Here is a 16,933-nt window from a genome sequence, read left to right on the forward strand (position 1 = left end):
ACCGATGCATTCCCTTATTCTCTCTACCTATCCTTCCAACCAAATGCGACAAAAAGACTTAATCCCATGGTTGTGCCGAGAGAGTCGAGGATCCCATCTCCGTCATCTCACTACGTTATCTAAATTATGTCCATGAACTTCTCATCTCCTCGATCTATCTGCTTCCTCTTCTTCCCCCTTTTATTTATTTATTTAATTCTGTATGGTTATCAATGTGTTGTTTGAGAAGTTAAACTTGCTCGTCCGGAACATGCTTTTATTCACCTGAATAAATCAGCCAACAATTTTCTCTAATTCTTTTATATTTGTTCTTTAATTAATTTTAAAATTCCATACTGATAAATTTTTCAATATTCGTTTTACCGTGTCGTTTAACTTTTATCATGGATGGTACGGGTAGGCCATTGCTGCTTTTATTTGCAGTTATGTGGTTCCAAATTAGTACTTTATCTTTTATTAAAATAGTAATGCTATTACCGCACCATAAAGAACTTTATACAAGTCACCTTTAATTTTATTATTCCATTTTTCCTACCGGACAATATTTAGACCTAACTGCAGTAGGAATAAATTCTGAGCCGAAGAGAATGTAGGCTTATTATATTTATTCTTCAGAGTAACTGGATTAAAAAGGATCAAGAATAATTTATTCCAACAGCAGTATTCTGCCCACTGGTCTCCTGTGTTCCCTCTGGTTGGTGAAAGAGTGTGATGCTTTTCAGGCCATCCATGTTTACCGTAAGATGAACAGAATTGCTGACTGGGGCACTTTTTATGCTGCTCATCATTCTGACGAGTTTTTTTAGACCTTTTATTGATCCGCCTCTATTAAGTTGTCTTCTTTTTCTGACACGGCTAGACGTACTCATGCGCGGTTGGTATGAGATGTACCAAAAAAAAAAAAAAAACAATTGCAAGCTCCTATGCTTTTAACTTTATTCCCGTTTTTATAGTTCACTTCGTAACCTTAATGAAATGGATATGTACGGATACGCACATCCTTCTCAAGGATCCCATCACTGGGGCAACCGTCACTTTGTGAAGGGCGGGACTGGAGGGGTCCTCTGTGGAGGTGGTTGGACGTTCTCACTGATGCACGAGGACTTGTAAGCCAAGAAACTAGTAATTATGACGGACATGGACTTGACGGTGGAAACAGAAGGTTGGTGATCGGTCTGAGAAGGGTTGTTTGGTTTCATTCTTCTTGGTTTTTAGTTTTTGAAGTCATGGTTTGATTGCATGTCTTCATTAATCCCCCGCATTTTCCGCCTTGTAGATTCAAGTGTTTCCATTTCATCTACAAACTTCAACTACTTTTCCAAGAACGACAGCTCGGTCTGGCTAGGTTCTGCTGAAAGGTGTACTCGATTTCCGAACATGCTGCTCTTGTTGGTCTGATCCTAGTACGGTGGAAGTACAAAATTTCCAACAAGAGTTTTTCTTCAAGAGGTGAAGAAAGCACGCGGAAGATAAATAGATCAATAGAGAATAGAGAAGGTTAACTCGACCACCGTGATTAGCTGGATACAGTGTGGTCTGAATGGTGATGGAGGGAGACATCCCTGGTGAGTGATATTATGGCCTTTCAGGCTTGGCGTGCATTCACAAAGGCTAATGGGGCCGCAGACTGAGTGACTTCTTATGTGACCTATCACTCCGGATGTACTCTACGAGTCGAGAAAGAAAAATTAGCCAGAGTACTCCGAGACTTGTTATTTTCTAATTTTATTAAAAAAAAGAAGAAGAAAGTGAACAGCCCGCTCATTACAATGTGTTTTTCTTCTAATATATGGATACGATTCATTAAACTTCAACAAAGAAAAGTATGCATTGTTTGTGATGATCTTGCTAGCTTTGGGTCTTGGAGGGAGGGCAACCAATTTGCAAAAATGGCCTTCTGGCCGACCAAAGATGATGGCCCAGTACTAAAATGAATAAATTGGGGAAGTAGCAGTAGTTGGAGGGTCAGAGTCACAGGCTCTTTGGCCTTCACTTAATGGGCAGACATCCATGATGATGGAAAATGGTAAATTCCTTGGTGAGCCAAGGAGGCCACCAATCATGATGATAAAGCCTTCTAACCCTTGGTGTCATTCAATTGAGTCCATTTCAATTTCCCTTTCAGTGCTTGGTCCTGTCGATCCTCTCCAAAGCCATTGCACTGAGCGCCCTGAACCCGTCCTGCGGTGACAACTACCTATTGATCAATGACAACAACTTGTGTCGTTCTGCTTCGTCCTGTCCAATTTCTAGTCTCTCATGTCCCTTGCCTTCTCTCTCTCTCTCTCTCTCTCTCTCCCTCCCTCCTCTGAAATGGGAGACCAAGGCGATTCCCCTACTTCCATAGAGAGCAGCAGTCATGCTTGTATTTCCACCGCATCTCTCTCTCAATCAAGTACAGGAGATTTGAGAACTGAATTAAAGCTTGGGCTTAGCTTATCGATCAATTCTCAGACGTCCTCCAGTTCAAGGTACGTGAACCAAAACCAACAAAGATCTGTCATCTATATTTCTTCAAGTCCTCTTTTCCTTCTCTATTCATTCATTCATGTTAGAAAGTATGATCATCGTAGTATAATTTAAAATCTCAGGTAAAGTTTGCCCTTCTTTAACCACGGATATTGGGAGTTCTTCAGCATTTATTTTTCTCCCTCTCTATATGCATTTCCACAGGATATCTCAACTTTTTCATTCATTTTTCCCCCACTCATTATGTCAACAAATATCTTCACCCCTCCTTAAGCAACCTCTCCTTTTCTCCCCTTGCTTTGAATCTCTCTATCATGCCCGTTAGGACTCTTATTCTTCTCCTTTTTACCTTCTCTCTTATTTTTCTGAAAGGAAGCAAAGGCCAATTTGGATTCAGTTTACCGTGTTACCTGTCGTTCATTCCTTGTTCCAAAAACTTGAAATATACCTCTATTGCTCTTTTATGATCCATTTCAGCCTCTCACTTTGTCATCTTGTCATCCATTCAGTTTACTTTTTCCTTAATTCTGTCTACTTAACATCTTCTACATGCTCGTGCCATCTCCTCCTCTCCCTCCCGAGTTCTCTTTACAATTGATCACACCCAGTTTTCTCCTATTGTCTTCTCTCGCAAGTCCTTCCAATTTACTACACCATCATTTTACTTGACTTCAAAGTTTCAGCCACAAACTTGAGAAGCATCCACTCAAACTTATGACCTAATTTTTTAGTTCCTACCCTTCCTGGGCAGTAGGGAACAACACTCCGATCGGCCACCACGGACCGAACGACTCCTTCGGAGCACACCAAATGACAGAAGAATTCGGCATCACCCAGCAAGTTTCTTTGTCAAGGTTCACATGGAAGGAATTCCGGTTGGCAGAAAGTTGGATCTGATTGCACTCGACGGCTATGATTCCCTGATCAGAACACTACGTTGCATGTTTAGGACCAACATTTCATGTAAGCACAGACAAAACATATTTCCAACAGCTGAGTCTCCAACGTTTATGCCATTGAGATATGAATGTGGCCCTGAACTTGCCTTTCTAATAACTCCCCTTAATACAGGCCCTGGAATTGCTCAAGTGTTTCCTAGAAGGACCTATCAGCTAATATATGAAGACATGGAAGGAGACTGGATGATGGTGGGAGATGTTCCATGGGAGTAAGCTTCCTATCATTTTGTCCCTCTTTCCATCCCAAATAACAAACCCTATTGGGCACCCTTTTTGGCATCTGTCCTAACCTTTGCTTACATACTGTTGTACAGGCTATTCCTCAACAATGTCAAGAGATTGAAGATCGCCAAGCCAGATAAATGCTAGTGTTCCTCCCACAAACCTTTATACCTAGAGAGTGATAAGAAGCTTATATAGCAGCTATTTCAAGGTTCAAATGTACATACATAGTGAATGTAGCTTCTATAACTGTTTTATTTTTCCTGCCCCATTATTTTTAGTTCCTACAAATCAGAACTCGCCTTTTAGAAGCTCCCAAATAAATGAAAGCCACTGAAGCTATTTTAAGTTGTTAAAACTTACCCTCGAGAAGTGGTCATCTAAGGTGAATCTAGACTGACCATTTCTTGGCCGCTTCTCTTTTTCCCTGCACCTTTACTTTGTAAATATATGCTATCCGTTTTCGACCCCCTTGAATGTAATTATGAATGGGTCCTAAACTGACCGATCAAAATGAAGGAAAGAAAGCCACCAAAGAAAAATCAGGAGAAGTTGTACTTATCTTTTCTTCATCCCTGTTCTTTTGCTTTGCAAATTGGTGCGGTCCTCCTCCAACATGTCACTGCATGAGCCTCTTTGTCGAGTAAATGGAGCTTTTGTCCATCTAAGCATTTCTGCCCCTTGCTCGCATGAAAACTCAATGATCTTGATTTTATGAGCTTTGAGACACAACATGAGGGCCAAAGAACTAACCAAGCAGTATACCTACTCAAGTTATAGCATGTCAAGCTTGATTAAGCAAAGAGCTAAAATAATTGTCTAATCACAAGAGGACGAATCATGCTTGCGTAAGACAAATGACTCAGAAAGAAGGCATATCAGAAACAATGTAAAGGGTTATTAAATATGTTGGTGGGATAGCTTAATTAGTGTTTCCTAGATATATGCCAAATGGTGGATGCAAGTAAATATTCAAATTGATTACAATCCACCTGGTGGGTCCTCTTCTTAACAAATATATTACTCATTCTAGACATGGATGGTGGTTGCTTTCATTGTCTTCAATCTTTTGACATCTGATATCTAAGTTGGATGTAACTAGAGAAAATGTATCATCATTGTTTCGCACAAAAACTTGAATGTAATAATACCTTAGTTATCTATTCTAACCCCATCTGACCTGAGATCATGGAAGCACAATCAACAGACAGGATAGTGCACGTCAAGAACATAAGCCCTAGTTTTGTGCAGTGTGCTCAAATATACTTATGAATGGGCTAGTGGATTGATGGAATTAAATTACAAAGTTAATGGAATAACACAAACTTACATTTGGTAGTTTAAGAATATTTGGGGAAATATAGTGGTTGAAAGTGCTCTTACAGCCACAAGAATCTTTTCAATGAGCTGTGCACCATAACCAACCCCATATCTGAGGGAAAAGCTATATTTGAATGATAAAGATGACGATGACGACGATGATGATGTGGAATGCATCTACGGTTCCATATTTTTGAGCAAATGGTGTCGAAACACTCCTCACATAATCACTTAGAGGTGGTAATTAGACACGGAGTGGCACCACTTCTCTTTTAGTCCCTTAATCCAGCCCTAAAATGTCAAGAATGATACATGCAAAGTGATCAACTATAAGCCATCAAGGAAATCTCCTTAATTAATGATGCCAACCAGATTAACATAGAATGATTTACTATGGCTCATGCTCTATTCATATGCCACATGGGGTTGCATCTAATTACATCTAGAGCTTGACATGATTAGCGCACACAACTGATGCATGTAAAATTGCATTAAATTAGCTTCTTACAAGTGGAGTTTAGGAATACCAGCTTAACTATTTAGAGCCTTATCATTTTTCTCATAGCTTAGGAGTATTTAAGCGGGCATTTGAGACGATTCAGGTCATGTTTTGCTATCATAAGAAGATCATCAAAACTTAGCAAGTGAACTATCCTAATAATTTAATTTGATTTTTCTTGTACACATTAATATATAGATGTAGTGTAGCAGAATCCCTCTAGAACCATTATAACCATCATCATAACATTATAATGGTTCTAATTTTAAAGCTTGCCCACCCTCGTGTGAAGGAGTAGGTGGTGCAAATCAAATTGTACATGTGGACTCGGAATCCTATGATTCAACTTTCAACCCATAGCATGTTGGCATCGGGACGCATCCACTTTCTCGAGTTAAAATGAAGCAAACATATCAGTTTCTCCTACCACTCTCCCATAGCAAATGTGTCATCCTCCTTGATACAGGTACTAAATAAAGGACCCCCCCCCCCCCCCTCTCTCTCTCTCTCTCTCTCTCACCCCTCCCCCCCTGCCCTTAGGCAATGGTGGACCAAGGATCAGCCAACTTCATATTTATCTAATTAGCCCCACTTGGGTGTTCATCAACTTCATGTTTGGCTGCACAGTTGGTTAGCATGTCCATTTATTTGATTTATATAATCCACAGAATTTTAAGTTCTTTTCCATTCTGTTTGGAGCATTATTTTTAAGTCTTCTTCCTTATCTTTGACAAGGTGCATGTGGTCAGCCAGATCTGACCCTCATCTAACCGGACCTTTACCCTACCTGTATGCAAAAATCAACCTTTGAGTCACGAAATAACACCTGAACTGTGATTGGCATGGGCAATGATCTCACAGAATTAGGCATGGCATGACCAAATATCAGATTGGACCTGATCTACCAGTCCACAGATCACTCCGCCCAAACCCAAAAAACTATATGGAATGCATTGGATCTGCACAGGGGCGGCTCAATACATTCTGGGGCCTAAGGCGAATCCAATGAATGAGGCCTTTTTTTTTAATAATAATTTTTTTAATAAATATAAAATACTTAAAAAAATATATGAAAATAGATAGCTATCAAGTACACTATTTCAACCATGAATCTAACAAAGATAGACAAGAAGCCTTTTCAATTTAATATAATTCTTGAATGGAAGCACATAAAAGTAATTATTCTAAATGACGGGCCATGAAACTGATTAAATAATTGAGATAATACTTGGCAATACTGTTTACCATGTCAAGCAAGAGCCGGATAGGAAAAGGTCATCCCATGGCACTTCATGGTCAAGGTAAGAAAAGAATTTGTCCATAAAGAAATCTCTCAATAAGAGAAAGTAGGGTCATTATGGGAAGTTCACTCCATCAAATTAATAAAAGTCCCATTCCACCATCTCCCCTTCAAGTGAGTACCCAAGCAGCAACTGCAACATCACGGCACAGCAGCCATTCAACCCCCTCCCTCCTTTTCTCTCTCTACCACCCAAGAGGGGAGAAGAAACCGAGAGGAGAAAACTAAAAGAATCTCCACCCTCCAAGACGTCCATCTCCAATCCCCCCATCTTTCTTCCGGATGGCCCAGCTGGATCAGGAGTAATGTGAGGGAAGGAAAACCAAGACCAAAACCAAAAAAGAGAAGGGATGAAAGGTAAGAGTGGCTTCAGGCGTCTATCAAGCCAACCAAATCCCTCCTCTCTCTCTCTCCCCCCCCCCACCCAAAACAAAACTACTGTCCCCAACTTCCAAATTGCCCCTCTGCAGGCCAGGAAACTCTCCACCGATGGAGGGGAGAAGAGCCAGCTCCTGATCCCGTTTATATGGGGCCTTTGCTTCCTTTTGGTCAGCCTCCCGGGGCCTTCCATTGGCCCGGGGCCTTAGGCGACCGCCTCAGTCGCCTAAGGCTCGGGCCGGCCCTGGATCTGCATCTAATTCAACCCAAGGCCAATTAGAGTCGATATATTCCCATCCACTTGCAGCACTAATTTTAACATTCTTTAGAATGATAATAAATTAGGTTTTTTCCAATATAACCTAATGAATTTGTATTTTTTTTTAATGCAACAACTTGATCTTTTAGGGTAGGTTGAGTTCTGGATCTGCCTCTTACTCATGTTCTTTATGGTACCTGATTGGAATGATCCGCACCATCTATGCCATTAACAAGTAGGCTAACTTTTTCAAAGATAAAAGAAGGAAAAAATGAGATTTGGTGTATAATCTATTGTTTTATTAAATGTTTTTTGCACTAATTCTATTTTTTCCTTTTTTTTTTCCTCATGTCTCATTATTTTTAGCTAACCACCCCCCCCCCCTCCGGGGGACCTATACCTGCATCCCCCTCCCATCTAGGCTGAAAACCAGGCCCCCTGGCAGGCCGAGCCAAAAGCTCACAGAACCGGGGTACTGAGTAACAAGCGTCCAGAAGGAGGACCAATGCCTTTTGCAATTGAACCCCTGCCCCATGCCTTAAGCAGTAAGAGGTGTACCATCCAAACTAAAGTTCAGTAGTCTCCTTATCTAATTAAAAACTGGTTTTCTTATAGAAGGAAGTGATGATGGCAGAGAATAATGATAACAGTGTCCATCAATCGAGCCTGGATTCTTCCTCACTCTGTAACTCTCTAAATGGATCTATTCCTAGGTTCTGTTCTCGCATCCCCTAAGGTGGTAGTTGTTCTGAATTTTGATTTGAGATTGTTCGAGTTTTCTGAGATTTTTTCCCCTTATTGTTGTAGTTTCAAGCTCATTATTGCTGTGACATAATGTCCAATGCAAGTTTATTCAAAAATGGATTCTTTTTTATTTCTCATATCTCTGCTCACCCTGTTCTTTCATCTGCACTCTGGGCATGTGGACTGGGAGAGCAGAGGTAAGAACAGTGGCATCCTTGGTTGAAAGAGGGGGTTATTGGCCCTAGAAATGTCATGCATTCCTAGTCCAACCGAGTATTAAGTCCTCCACTGGATCACATGAGAATTCTATTCCCTAACCCAACTGTGAACAAAAGCAGAAGGAAAAAAATATATATGAGAACCTGCAAGCTTCATCCTCTCTAGATATGGTGCAGACATGCTATCATTTTCTGGTTCACAATAATTAAGTAAAAGAAAGTTTAATAAGGACAAGGGGCTCAGAGCAGTACATCTTTTATGCTTTAAACTGTCATCCCTCTGGCACATGGGACAGCGTGGCTGAGATGTCTCTGAATTCACCCATTTGAGCATGCCAAAAATACCAAAAAGATGGAATGAAAGGTTCCAGGCTTCCAAACTGGAAAAATAAAATCCAACAAGTATTCATAAACTCTAGTATCAGAACAATCAGAAATAGCATTAAACTCTAAATGCACCAAAAAGAAATCTTAAATAAGAGAAACAACAAGAACAGTACATCTTTTATGCTTTAAACTGTCATTTCCACCGGCAGTTGGGACAGTGTGTCCAAGAAGTCTGTGAATGGCCCATTTGCGTATGCAATGAAGATGGAATGAATGGTTAAGCTCCCGAAATGGAAGAATAAAATCCAATAAACTCTAGGAACAATCTGAGATAGCAATCATCTCTAAATACACCAAAACAAACTGAATTTGGAAGGCATGCTAGCAAACAGATTTTGCTAAAAAGAACAAAACAAGTCCTTGTGGAAAAAATCAATGCCCTCTTTACAAATCAATATCAAACTGATCATGCATACCGGATCTAACTATAAAAATTAAAATAGAAATAATCTAGCACCACTGGTAGTTCTCAGAATTCAAGTCCCAGTAGATCTCTCACCAGCTCTGCTTTACAAATTTAGGCCTAGTCACCAGACTGTAGGCAACTTTCACCACGTACTAAGATATACAAGTTCTTAGCAAACAAATAGCAGGCGATCATGATGGATGCAGAGGCATCTGATAATATTTCCATATGGATAATTTGTTAAAACACATATATAAAACAAAATCTAGTAGCTAACAGTCTGGACATGGTATATCTACCAGCTGACACTAATTGTCTGGTTATAATTAATATTACCTATGCTTTGGGTTGTATATAGTTGATCTTCGATAAAAAGATATTACTTATTATCGAAGATATTACTTAAGTATAATTACCTAAGTAATTTCATTTAAAAAGATATCTTTATAATGAAGCTAGATTTTGATTCAGGCTGAAATGAAAAACAACCATTTTTCCGCACTCTGTTTTATACCATTAAGCTGAAAAGCTTTAAAAAATATACAAGATCCATATACTAGATGGAATCACAAAAGCATGGCTTACCCCAAAAAGAAAGAGCACGTGCAGCTTCAGTAAATAGGCTGCTATATGTCACTGACTCCTGTAAATTCTAGTACTTATTCTAGCAGCCATCACTGAGTGCTTTTCAAAATTGGTGTGCTGCCTGATATGGTAATGCTTGTTTTCCACACGGATCACCAAATTCTTAATTCATCAAGTTGTCTTGCATTAAAAAACTGCAAGAAAGATAGATTTTGAATATATTTGCACTATGTTACAAATTATAGAAAGAATAAGCAGTGTTACCAGGGCACAGGAACAGTTTCAAGTGTATCTTGAACTATCTGACACATCAACCTGAGAAAACTTGGATGCATGGACATGGCTCTACATATATGACATGCAGAAAGATATTGTACATACACACAAACACACAAAGATACATATATATATATATATATATATATATATATATATATATATATATATATATACACAATATCCCACTCAGAAAATTTAAATACTTGAATTAATGTTTTTGTCTTTTAAAAGATTGGATTAGTGCCTCTTTAGTGGTAAAAGGGCCACATGCTTAAATACTAGGGGTCCATATGCTACTCTAGGCCATTATTTGGGCCCATCAGAGAGACCAGAATGTTAAAGTTAGCAATCTCCCCAAAACTCCTCGCATCAGTGTTTTCAGAAACCCTTCGAGGCGAAGGTGGCCTGATAGGGTTCAGTGCCTCTTCCCAATCCCCACTTCAGTGCATGCTGAGAAGAAAAATAATACAAAAATTAGAGACAAGAAAGAGGCGAAAGGCTCACAGCTTACTTTATATAAGGTAGCTAACGCAGCAAGCTGAATCTATATTGCTCAGTCACAACAAGTTGTTAAATGTTTGACTTTCTATGAAGAATTGTATAGAGAGGGCAAAGATTTGTGTTTTTCTTTGCATTTATATCCCTCAAAACTTCCCCTTTTCTATGTACATCCATGTAAAATTGCAATTTGCACGAGTGCTAAAATTAGCCATTTCCTGGTGAAATGACATCAGCACTCTTGAGCATTAACTGATTTCCAAGAGCAATTCTTTTAAAGGACGTATATGTAATGATGTAAATAAGTTTAAGTTTAAACCATGGTCAAACAAATGTAACCGTGAATTTGGTCAACACAATAGCTAATGGCAGTATTTTGCGTTTATGGAAAAAAATCACATTTAAAAGGCAATCATGCAAAGTGTAAATTTACAAGGGCAAATATGCAAAATCAGAAATTTTGAAGGGTATACGTGGAAAAAGCCTGAAGAATTTTAGTAGGGGCAGGATAGATATCATACACCCAATAGCATTGGCATGTCTTTAAGGCCTTTAACTTTGAAGGATTGGTTCGCAAAAGAGAAGGTGATGAGAAAATGCAAACAAAAGGACTAGATGGTCATTTCAGCACAACAAAGGATTGATTTAGTGGAAGAAAGACAACTTCAACCATATTAAAAGAGAAAAAATGGGGTAGTTGGTGCACTGGGCAAATGTGCAACATTTGTCAAATCCAAAGGACTTTCTCAAAATAGTAGATTTTTATAGCAATTACTAGAGCTAAATGCACCATAACTCGAGTACTCTATAGAAATTATGTTCCGTCATGACAAATTTAATGACATAGAGACTATTTCATTTAACTTCCCGTGCAAGATGACGCACAGTAACTTTATAAGGCAAGTCTTGGTTGAATAGCAGTCTTGATTATGTAAGACATCTTACAGAGAATTTAGCATGAGTACTATCATGAATAGTATTTTTATATGGATTCGGGATACATTTTCCTTTTTTTTTTTACCTATCTTCCTCTTGAGAACATAAGGCAACTTTTTAGGGTAAAGACTTGCACCAAGCTGGGCAATTATAGTCCTACTTGGCAAAACATAGTTTAAGGCAGAACGACAACCAAAGGGATGCATGTATACCATGATCAAAGTAAAGGACAAGAGGTATAGGAGTAAAGTGTTGAGGATTAGATGGATAACTAACAACTTTCTAAGAAACTATAACAATTAACAAACTTAAGTAGTCTCCAGTAATCATCTCCAGTAATCCATTTTCCACTTATATTGCATAAATGAATAGTAGCCAAATTGATATCAAAGAATCAAACAAGTTTAGACAAAACACAAACTGAAAGTAACCTCTCAGTTTTGGATGTCAGTCAGTTTCAGCTGAAGCTAACAGTGTTTGCTCCAATTTCAATGGTTTCAACCATTTTTTCCGAAACTTATCGAATAGCCATAGATTCTTTTTCTATTTTCGCATTGGAGTAATTTCTTTCTTTATTTAAATACATAGGCTATATAGTATCAATTTTTAATGATTTTCATTCTTTTTCTTGACTTAAAGAGGAGATAAGCAAAAAAAATAGCACTTGATAGGTCAAGGCCTTGGGAAAAACCCTTAACACAATACGCTATAAAAAGTATTATAAAGAACTAGATATAAGGCACTTCACAAAATATGCAAAAAAAAAAATATAACATTGGATAACTGCATGCATTTAAATCAATAGTCACTTAATCTCAAATTATGAAAGAAAAGGAATACCCAAATTCAGCATATTTATGAGTTATAGTAAGAAAGAAACATGATGAATTTTTGGAATTACACAAATAAAGAAGCTAAGTAACATAAAACACTTTAAGATGTTGAGTAACAACATTATTCTTTTTCCTCTTTTATTTTCTTCCATATTTTCACCTTTTAAAATTTTTCTTTATTTTTTGACGGAAGCTCCATAACTTAAAGTGAGACTTGCAAAACCACTAAGATTACTGAAATTATACATCCACAGATCTGGTTGGCTCCAAATCTGAAATCTCAAACCTTGCTACGATCATAGCTTCAGCTATATTAAATAATATTTTGTTACCCAACCTTTTGTCATAGTATAAAGAATCTGATAGCATCATTTATTGGAAACCACAGAATGAAATCTTGCAGTTCAGGAGACTATGATTCAACATATAAAGCTAATATAAAGAATCGTACTCTGGCTTGCTAGACAATCACACCGCCAACTAAGAATGACCATGCACCACCACCCATAGAGTCAGGAAAGAGCCCTCAGTTTGTCAGCTATGTTTGGACTTGGTAAGTTTCCCCATATTGAGTCAAATTAAGTCGCATGCTCCACAACTAATGGTGCCCTTCCATCACTTCCTTTAAGTTTCAGTCTTACAATCATTGCCCCCTAGGACCTGAAAACTTTGTTTTCTCAAAAAGGTGCCGACGGAGTCCTAAAAGCAACATCCAAAAATTTCTAGTCGACGTCGTTTATGGTGGAGACTAGGACGATATCTAATCATCTTCGAGCCTTAAACTTTCATTTTTGATTAATGAAAACATTCTTTGCAAATGCCTTTGAATGGTTCATCTTGCATAAAGAATTTCAATCAAGGTTTGCCGAACCGATACCGGAGGGTATATCGACCGACGACCATTTCGACACGATATGGTTCCATACCATGATGTTCCAAGGTGTGCCGACAGAGAGAGAGCCAAAGAGGGAGGGGGAGGAGAAAAGAGAGAGGAAGAGAGAGGGGGAGGAAGAGGGAGAGGGAGCAGAAGGGAGGATGGGGAAAGGGCTGAGGGAAACACTAACCCTAACTCTTGAAGCAAGAGAGAGGGCCGGGGGGGGGGGGGGCTATGGGAAGGATGAAGGGTTTACTAGAAAGGTAGAGGTACTATCGCGAGTGGCCATAGGGGGGCAAGGGGGGTTTACATGAGCGGTGGGAAGGGGTGCTCTCTTGAAATCGCGAGCGAAGGCAGGGAAAATCATCGCAAGCAGGTGTGTGAGGGGGGAGGGGTGTTTAATAAGCATGAATCAAGGCCTTAACCTCTCAATAGCATGAATCGGGGGTTTAACAGCTTAAATTGAAGGGGTTTAATAGACCTCAAGCTAAACCATTAGTGGCATCTCAAATTTACTGGCTAAACCGTACCAGTCCCCGATTGGTCCATAAAGCCATATTAAATTTCTAGAATGTAGAGATCGGGGATGTTCAACATCAAAGCTCTCATCTCTGGCTTAAGAATAGCTATAAAACCACCAATAACTTAACAAATAAATGTGAACATTAATTACCAAGCAATTGTAGTAAACAAAAACAAAAGTTGCTACATAAACTTACTTAATGGGCAATTATCACCTGGGGATTTACAATCAGGGCAACAACCATCAAATATCGTTCTACAAATCCCACATGTTTCATCTTGTGCATCCCATGTCCATCAAGCCACAGCATGCCATCCATACTTAGTTGTCGACTATCATAAATGCGTGAGATTCTACATTCACTCAACCCTTAGCTGTAAGAATAAATTGCGGACGGGACAACTACTGGTGTTTTGAGCTCTTCAATCCAATTATTTGCAGAGACCCATGTCCTCATCCTCAACATCCAATATGGTGTTGATTGCATAGGAGACGATGAATGATTTAATGATGTCACTTCAGCAGGGGAAAGGAGGGAACAAAGAGAAAGCAGGAGCAAGAGAGGGGAGAGAAAGGAGCAAAAAGGAGATGAGGATTGATGGCATTTTTAGTTGAACATGAGGTGTTTAATTGTTCAATCATGAAATTATCATTATTGAAAACCTATCGAGTGCACATGATCAAGACCAGGCATTAGGCTTGAAGAAATCTAGAGATGCCCTGAGATTTTTAACCAGTGCCTCCGGACTCTCCTGTTACTTTAGTTTTGTGCACTGGGAAGTTTCGGGGCATTAAGAGAGGTTTAAAAAATTTGTAAATATTTAAAACATTAATAGGGGTATGCTAAAGAGGGTTATTATGAGACTATGAAAGTTTTCACATGTTTATGGTACAGCTATATAGTTCTTAAGATATACTTCTATAAGTGAATAACTATTTGAAAAAACTCAAATAACAAAATACTAGTTTTTATCTTATCTATGGCAGTCAATATTTCCCTTATTCTAACTCTAAGATTCTTCTGATTCATTAAATAAACTATATTAAATGTCTAGAATGTAGAGATCGGGGATGTTCAACATCAAAGCTGCCATATATGGCTTAAGTATAGCCATAAAACCACCAATAACTTAACAAAAAAATGTGAACATTAATTACCAAGCAGTTGTAGTAAACAAAAACAAAAGTTGCTATGCAAACTTACTTAATGGGCAGTCATCACCTAGGATTGTACAATCAGGGAACATCCATCAAATATCATTCTACAACTCCCAAGTGTTTCGTCTTATGCATCCCATGTCCATGACGCCACAGCATGCCATGCATACATTGTTTTTCCAAGGTACATCAATTATAGCATCAAATTCATTAATTTTTACCATAGCTGATAAAAAAAACAAATCTCTAAACTCGACAAGTGCAAACATGACACTGATTACATTCAAGCTGAACTTTTGAATCAGTTGGCAATGAGTTTTCTATATAAACCCAAAAACCAAGATTGAAGATATTAGATTGTAAATGGCGGGACTATAAATTGATAATAGCATCTTCACATTCATCCATACAAGAACAATGACTCATTAGGGGGGGGAACAAAAAAGCTGAAGAGCAATGATATTAAAATTTTGATTCGGGAGGCATTGAGATTCATATCTATGAAAACCCAAAATCCAACCTAGAGACTAAATTGTATAAATTTCTATATTACATCAGATAATCTCATCTAGACATTCATAATTCATGCAGAAGAAAATGCCACTTATAAGCATGACTAGACAGAAGGAGGGGTAAGGTGGCATACTCTGTTGTTAGAAGCTGGTCCAACATTTGAGAGAGCAGAGATTTGAGAAAACTCTACGTAAAGGGGAGGGACCAAAATAGAATGGCTAAATTGCTTCTGAAGGTTTAGTTTTCATAATTTTTTATAAAAAAAAAGCAGGAAAAAAACAACCAGAAGGATAAGAAGTATCTAACCATTATTGCTCCTGCAAAACAAAAATAAACTGCTCAAGAAATCAAAAACAAGAGAAAGTAACTCTGAATGCCAACAATAAAATAAAACAAGAAACTCAGAATGAAGATAAAACCTGATTAGGGTTTGAATTTCCCTCTTTTCCCACGTGATTTGATGGCAATAAGAAGAGCTTGAAGACCTATCTTCACAAAGGTCATGCCAATTATTCACTTACCCTATAGATTAAAGACTCTAAATTTTCAAACAACTGTGATCCTATCCCCTTAGTTCTCAGATAGATCAAGAAACTATCACAAAAAAAAAAAAAGCATCAAAAGAAAACGCACATGGCGTCTTTCCACGAAAAAATGCCAATCTACTTTTGAATCATTTTCCACGTTTCGAACACAAAAACCCACAAATCAAACAATTAATTTGGACTGCCCAATCGACTCAGATCCATTGGAAAGAACGTCAATCCAATCGACTCCTAAAGTTGCAAGTTTTGGTCAATCAGTAGAATAGTTCGAACGAGAGCTCACCAGAATCGGAGAGGAAGACTGCCTCACGACAGCGAGGAACAGCGCCAAGATCGCGGCTTTCCACTGTACCCATTCCAAATTGGCCTAGGTTTTTCACTTGGGAAGGAGATCAGGGTTTTTGATAGGATTAGGAATTATGAGACGAAGGGATTATAGACGGAGACTAGGATTGAGAAGAGCAAGGGTTCGGATTTGGGTCGAGACGCAGGAGCGAGGGAGGAACGAGAAATTTTATTACGAAACCAAAATTGATTACGCGTCCCTAAGTGAACCACTAATTATAATCGCTTGCGGGTTTCATGGTACGTGTTAAAAAGATTATTTTCTCTCTACAGAGGATAGAGCGTCAGATACAAATTATTTTCTTTTCAACCAAAAAAACAGATAGAAATTACTTTAATAATATATAAAATACTCCTAACCCTATAATAATAATAATAATATATTATTATTATTATATTATTAAATAATATATTATAGTGTAATATATTATAACATATATAGAATAATATTTTATACTATAATATAATATATTATATGACATATATATAATATATTATCATAAAATGTTATTTAGATTGAAATATATAGTATTATTATATAATATAATATAATATAATTATTATATATAATAATGTATATATATATATAATAAAATGTATTGTAAAAAATATAAATAAATCTTAGCAACTTATCCAGAAAAAATAGTAATGTAGAAGAATATGGGTAATAAATTCCAAAGCTT

The 16,933-nt window shown here is 37.9% G+C and overlaps 1 protein-coding gene and 1 long non-coding RNA gene across 16 annotated transcripts; one reads left to right on the forward strand and one right to left on the reverse strand.

The window, feature by feature from the left end:
* Positions 1–917: 917 nt before the first annotated feature.
* Positions 918–3,992, forward strand: LOC103720127 (auxin-responsive protein IAA31). 2 transcript variants are annotated; one of them, XM_008809696.4, is made up of 4 exons: positions 918–2,471; positions 3,221–3,432; positions 3,541–3,637; positions 3,743–3,992. In XM_008809696.4, the coding sequence occupies exons 1-4, from the start codon at positions 2,260–2,262 to the stop codon at positions 3,795–3,797; spliced, it is 576 nt and encodes a 191-aa protein (XP_008807918.2). In that variant the 5' UTR covers positions 918–2,259; the 3' UTR covers positions 3,798–3,992. The 2 variants fall into 2 exon arrangements, with proteins under 2 accessions (XP_008807918.2, XP_008807919.2); XM_008809697.4 differs by having other exon boundaries at positions 919–2,471; positions 3,224–3,432.
* LOC103720126 lies at positions 3,830–16,462 on the reverse strand. Of its 14 annotated transcripts, none has more exons than XR_005510699.1 (6): positions 16,189–16,462; positions 15,780–15,882; positions 15,667–15,677; positions 9,747–10,475; positions 8,869–8,927; positions 8,476–8,748 (listed from the first exon to the last, which is right to left on the reverse strand). It is a non-coding gene; the product is annotated as an uncharacterized LOC103720126 (long non-coding RNA). The 14 variants fall into 14 exon arrangements; XR_005510693.1 differs by having other exon boundaries at positions 15,780–15,849; positions 16,189–16,461; XR_005510687.1 differs by having other exon boundaries at positions 15,780–15,845; positions 16,189–16,460.
* Positions 16,463–16,933: the final 471 nt, after the last annotated feature.

The sequence above is a fragment of the Phoenix dactylifera genome, chromosome 1 (genome assembly GCF_009389715.1).
Source record: "Phoenix dactylifera cultivar Barhee BC4 chromosome 1, palm_55x_up_171113_PBpolish2nd_filt_p, whole genome shotgun sequence".
Classification (NCBI taxonomy): domain Eukaryota; kingdom Viridiplantae; phylum Streptophyta; class Magnoliopsida; order Arecales; family Arecaceae; genus Phoenix; species Phoenix dactylifera.

Excerpts from the sequence above, each read along its gene's own strand:
- LOC103720127 (XM_008809696.4), top strand. The coding sequence starts at position 2,260 with ATGTCCCTTGCCTTCTCTCTCTCTCTCTCTCTCTCTCTCCCTCCCTCC. Across the intron at positions 2,472-3,220 it reads CAGACGTCCTCCAGTTCAAG|TAGGGAACAACACTCCGATC; the intron begins GTACGTGAACCA and ends CTTCCTGGGCAG. Across the intron at positions 3,433-3,540 it reads GTTTAGGACCAACATTTCAT|GCCCTGGAATTGCTCAAGTG; the intron begins GTAAGCACAGAC and ends CCCTTAATACAG.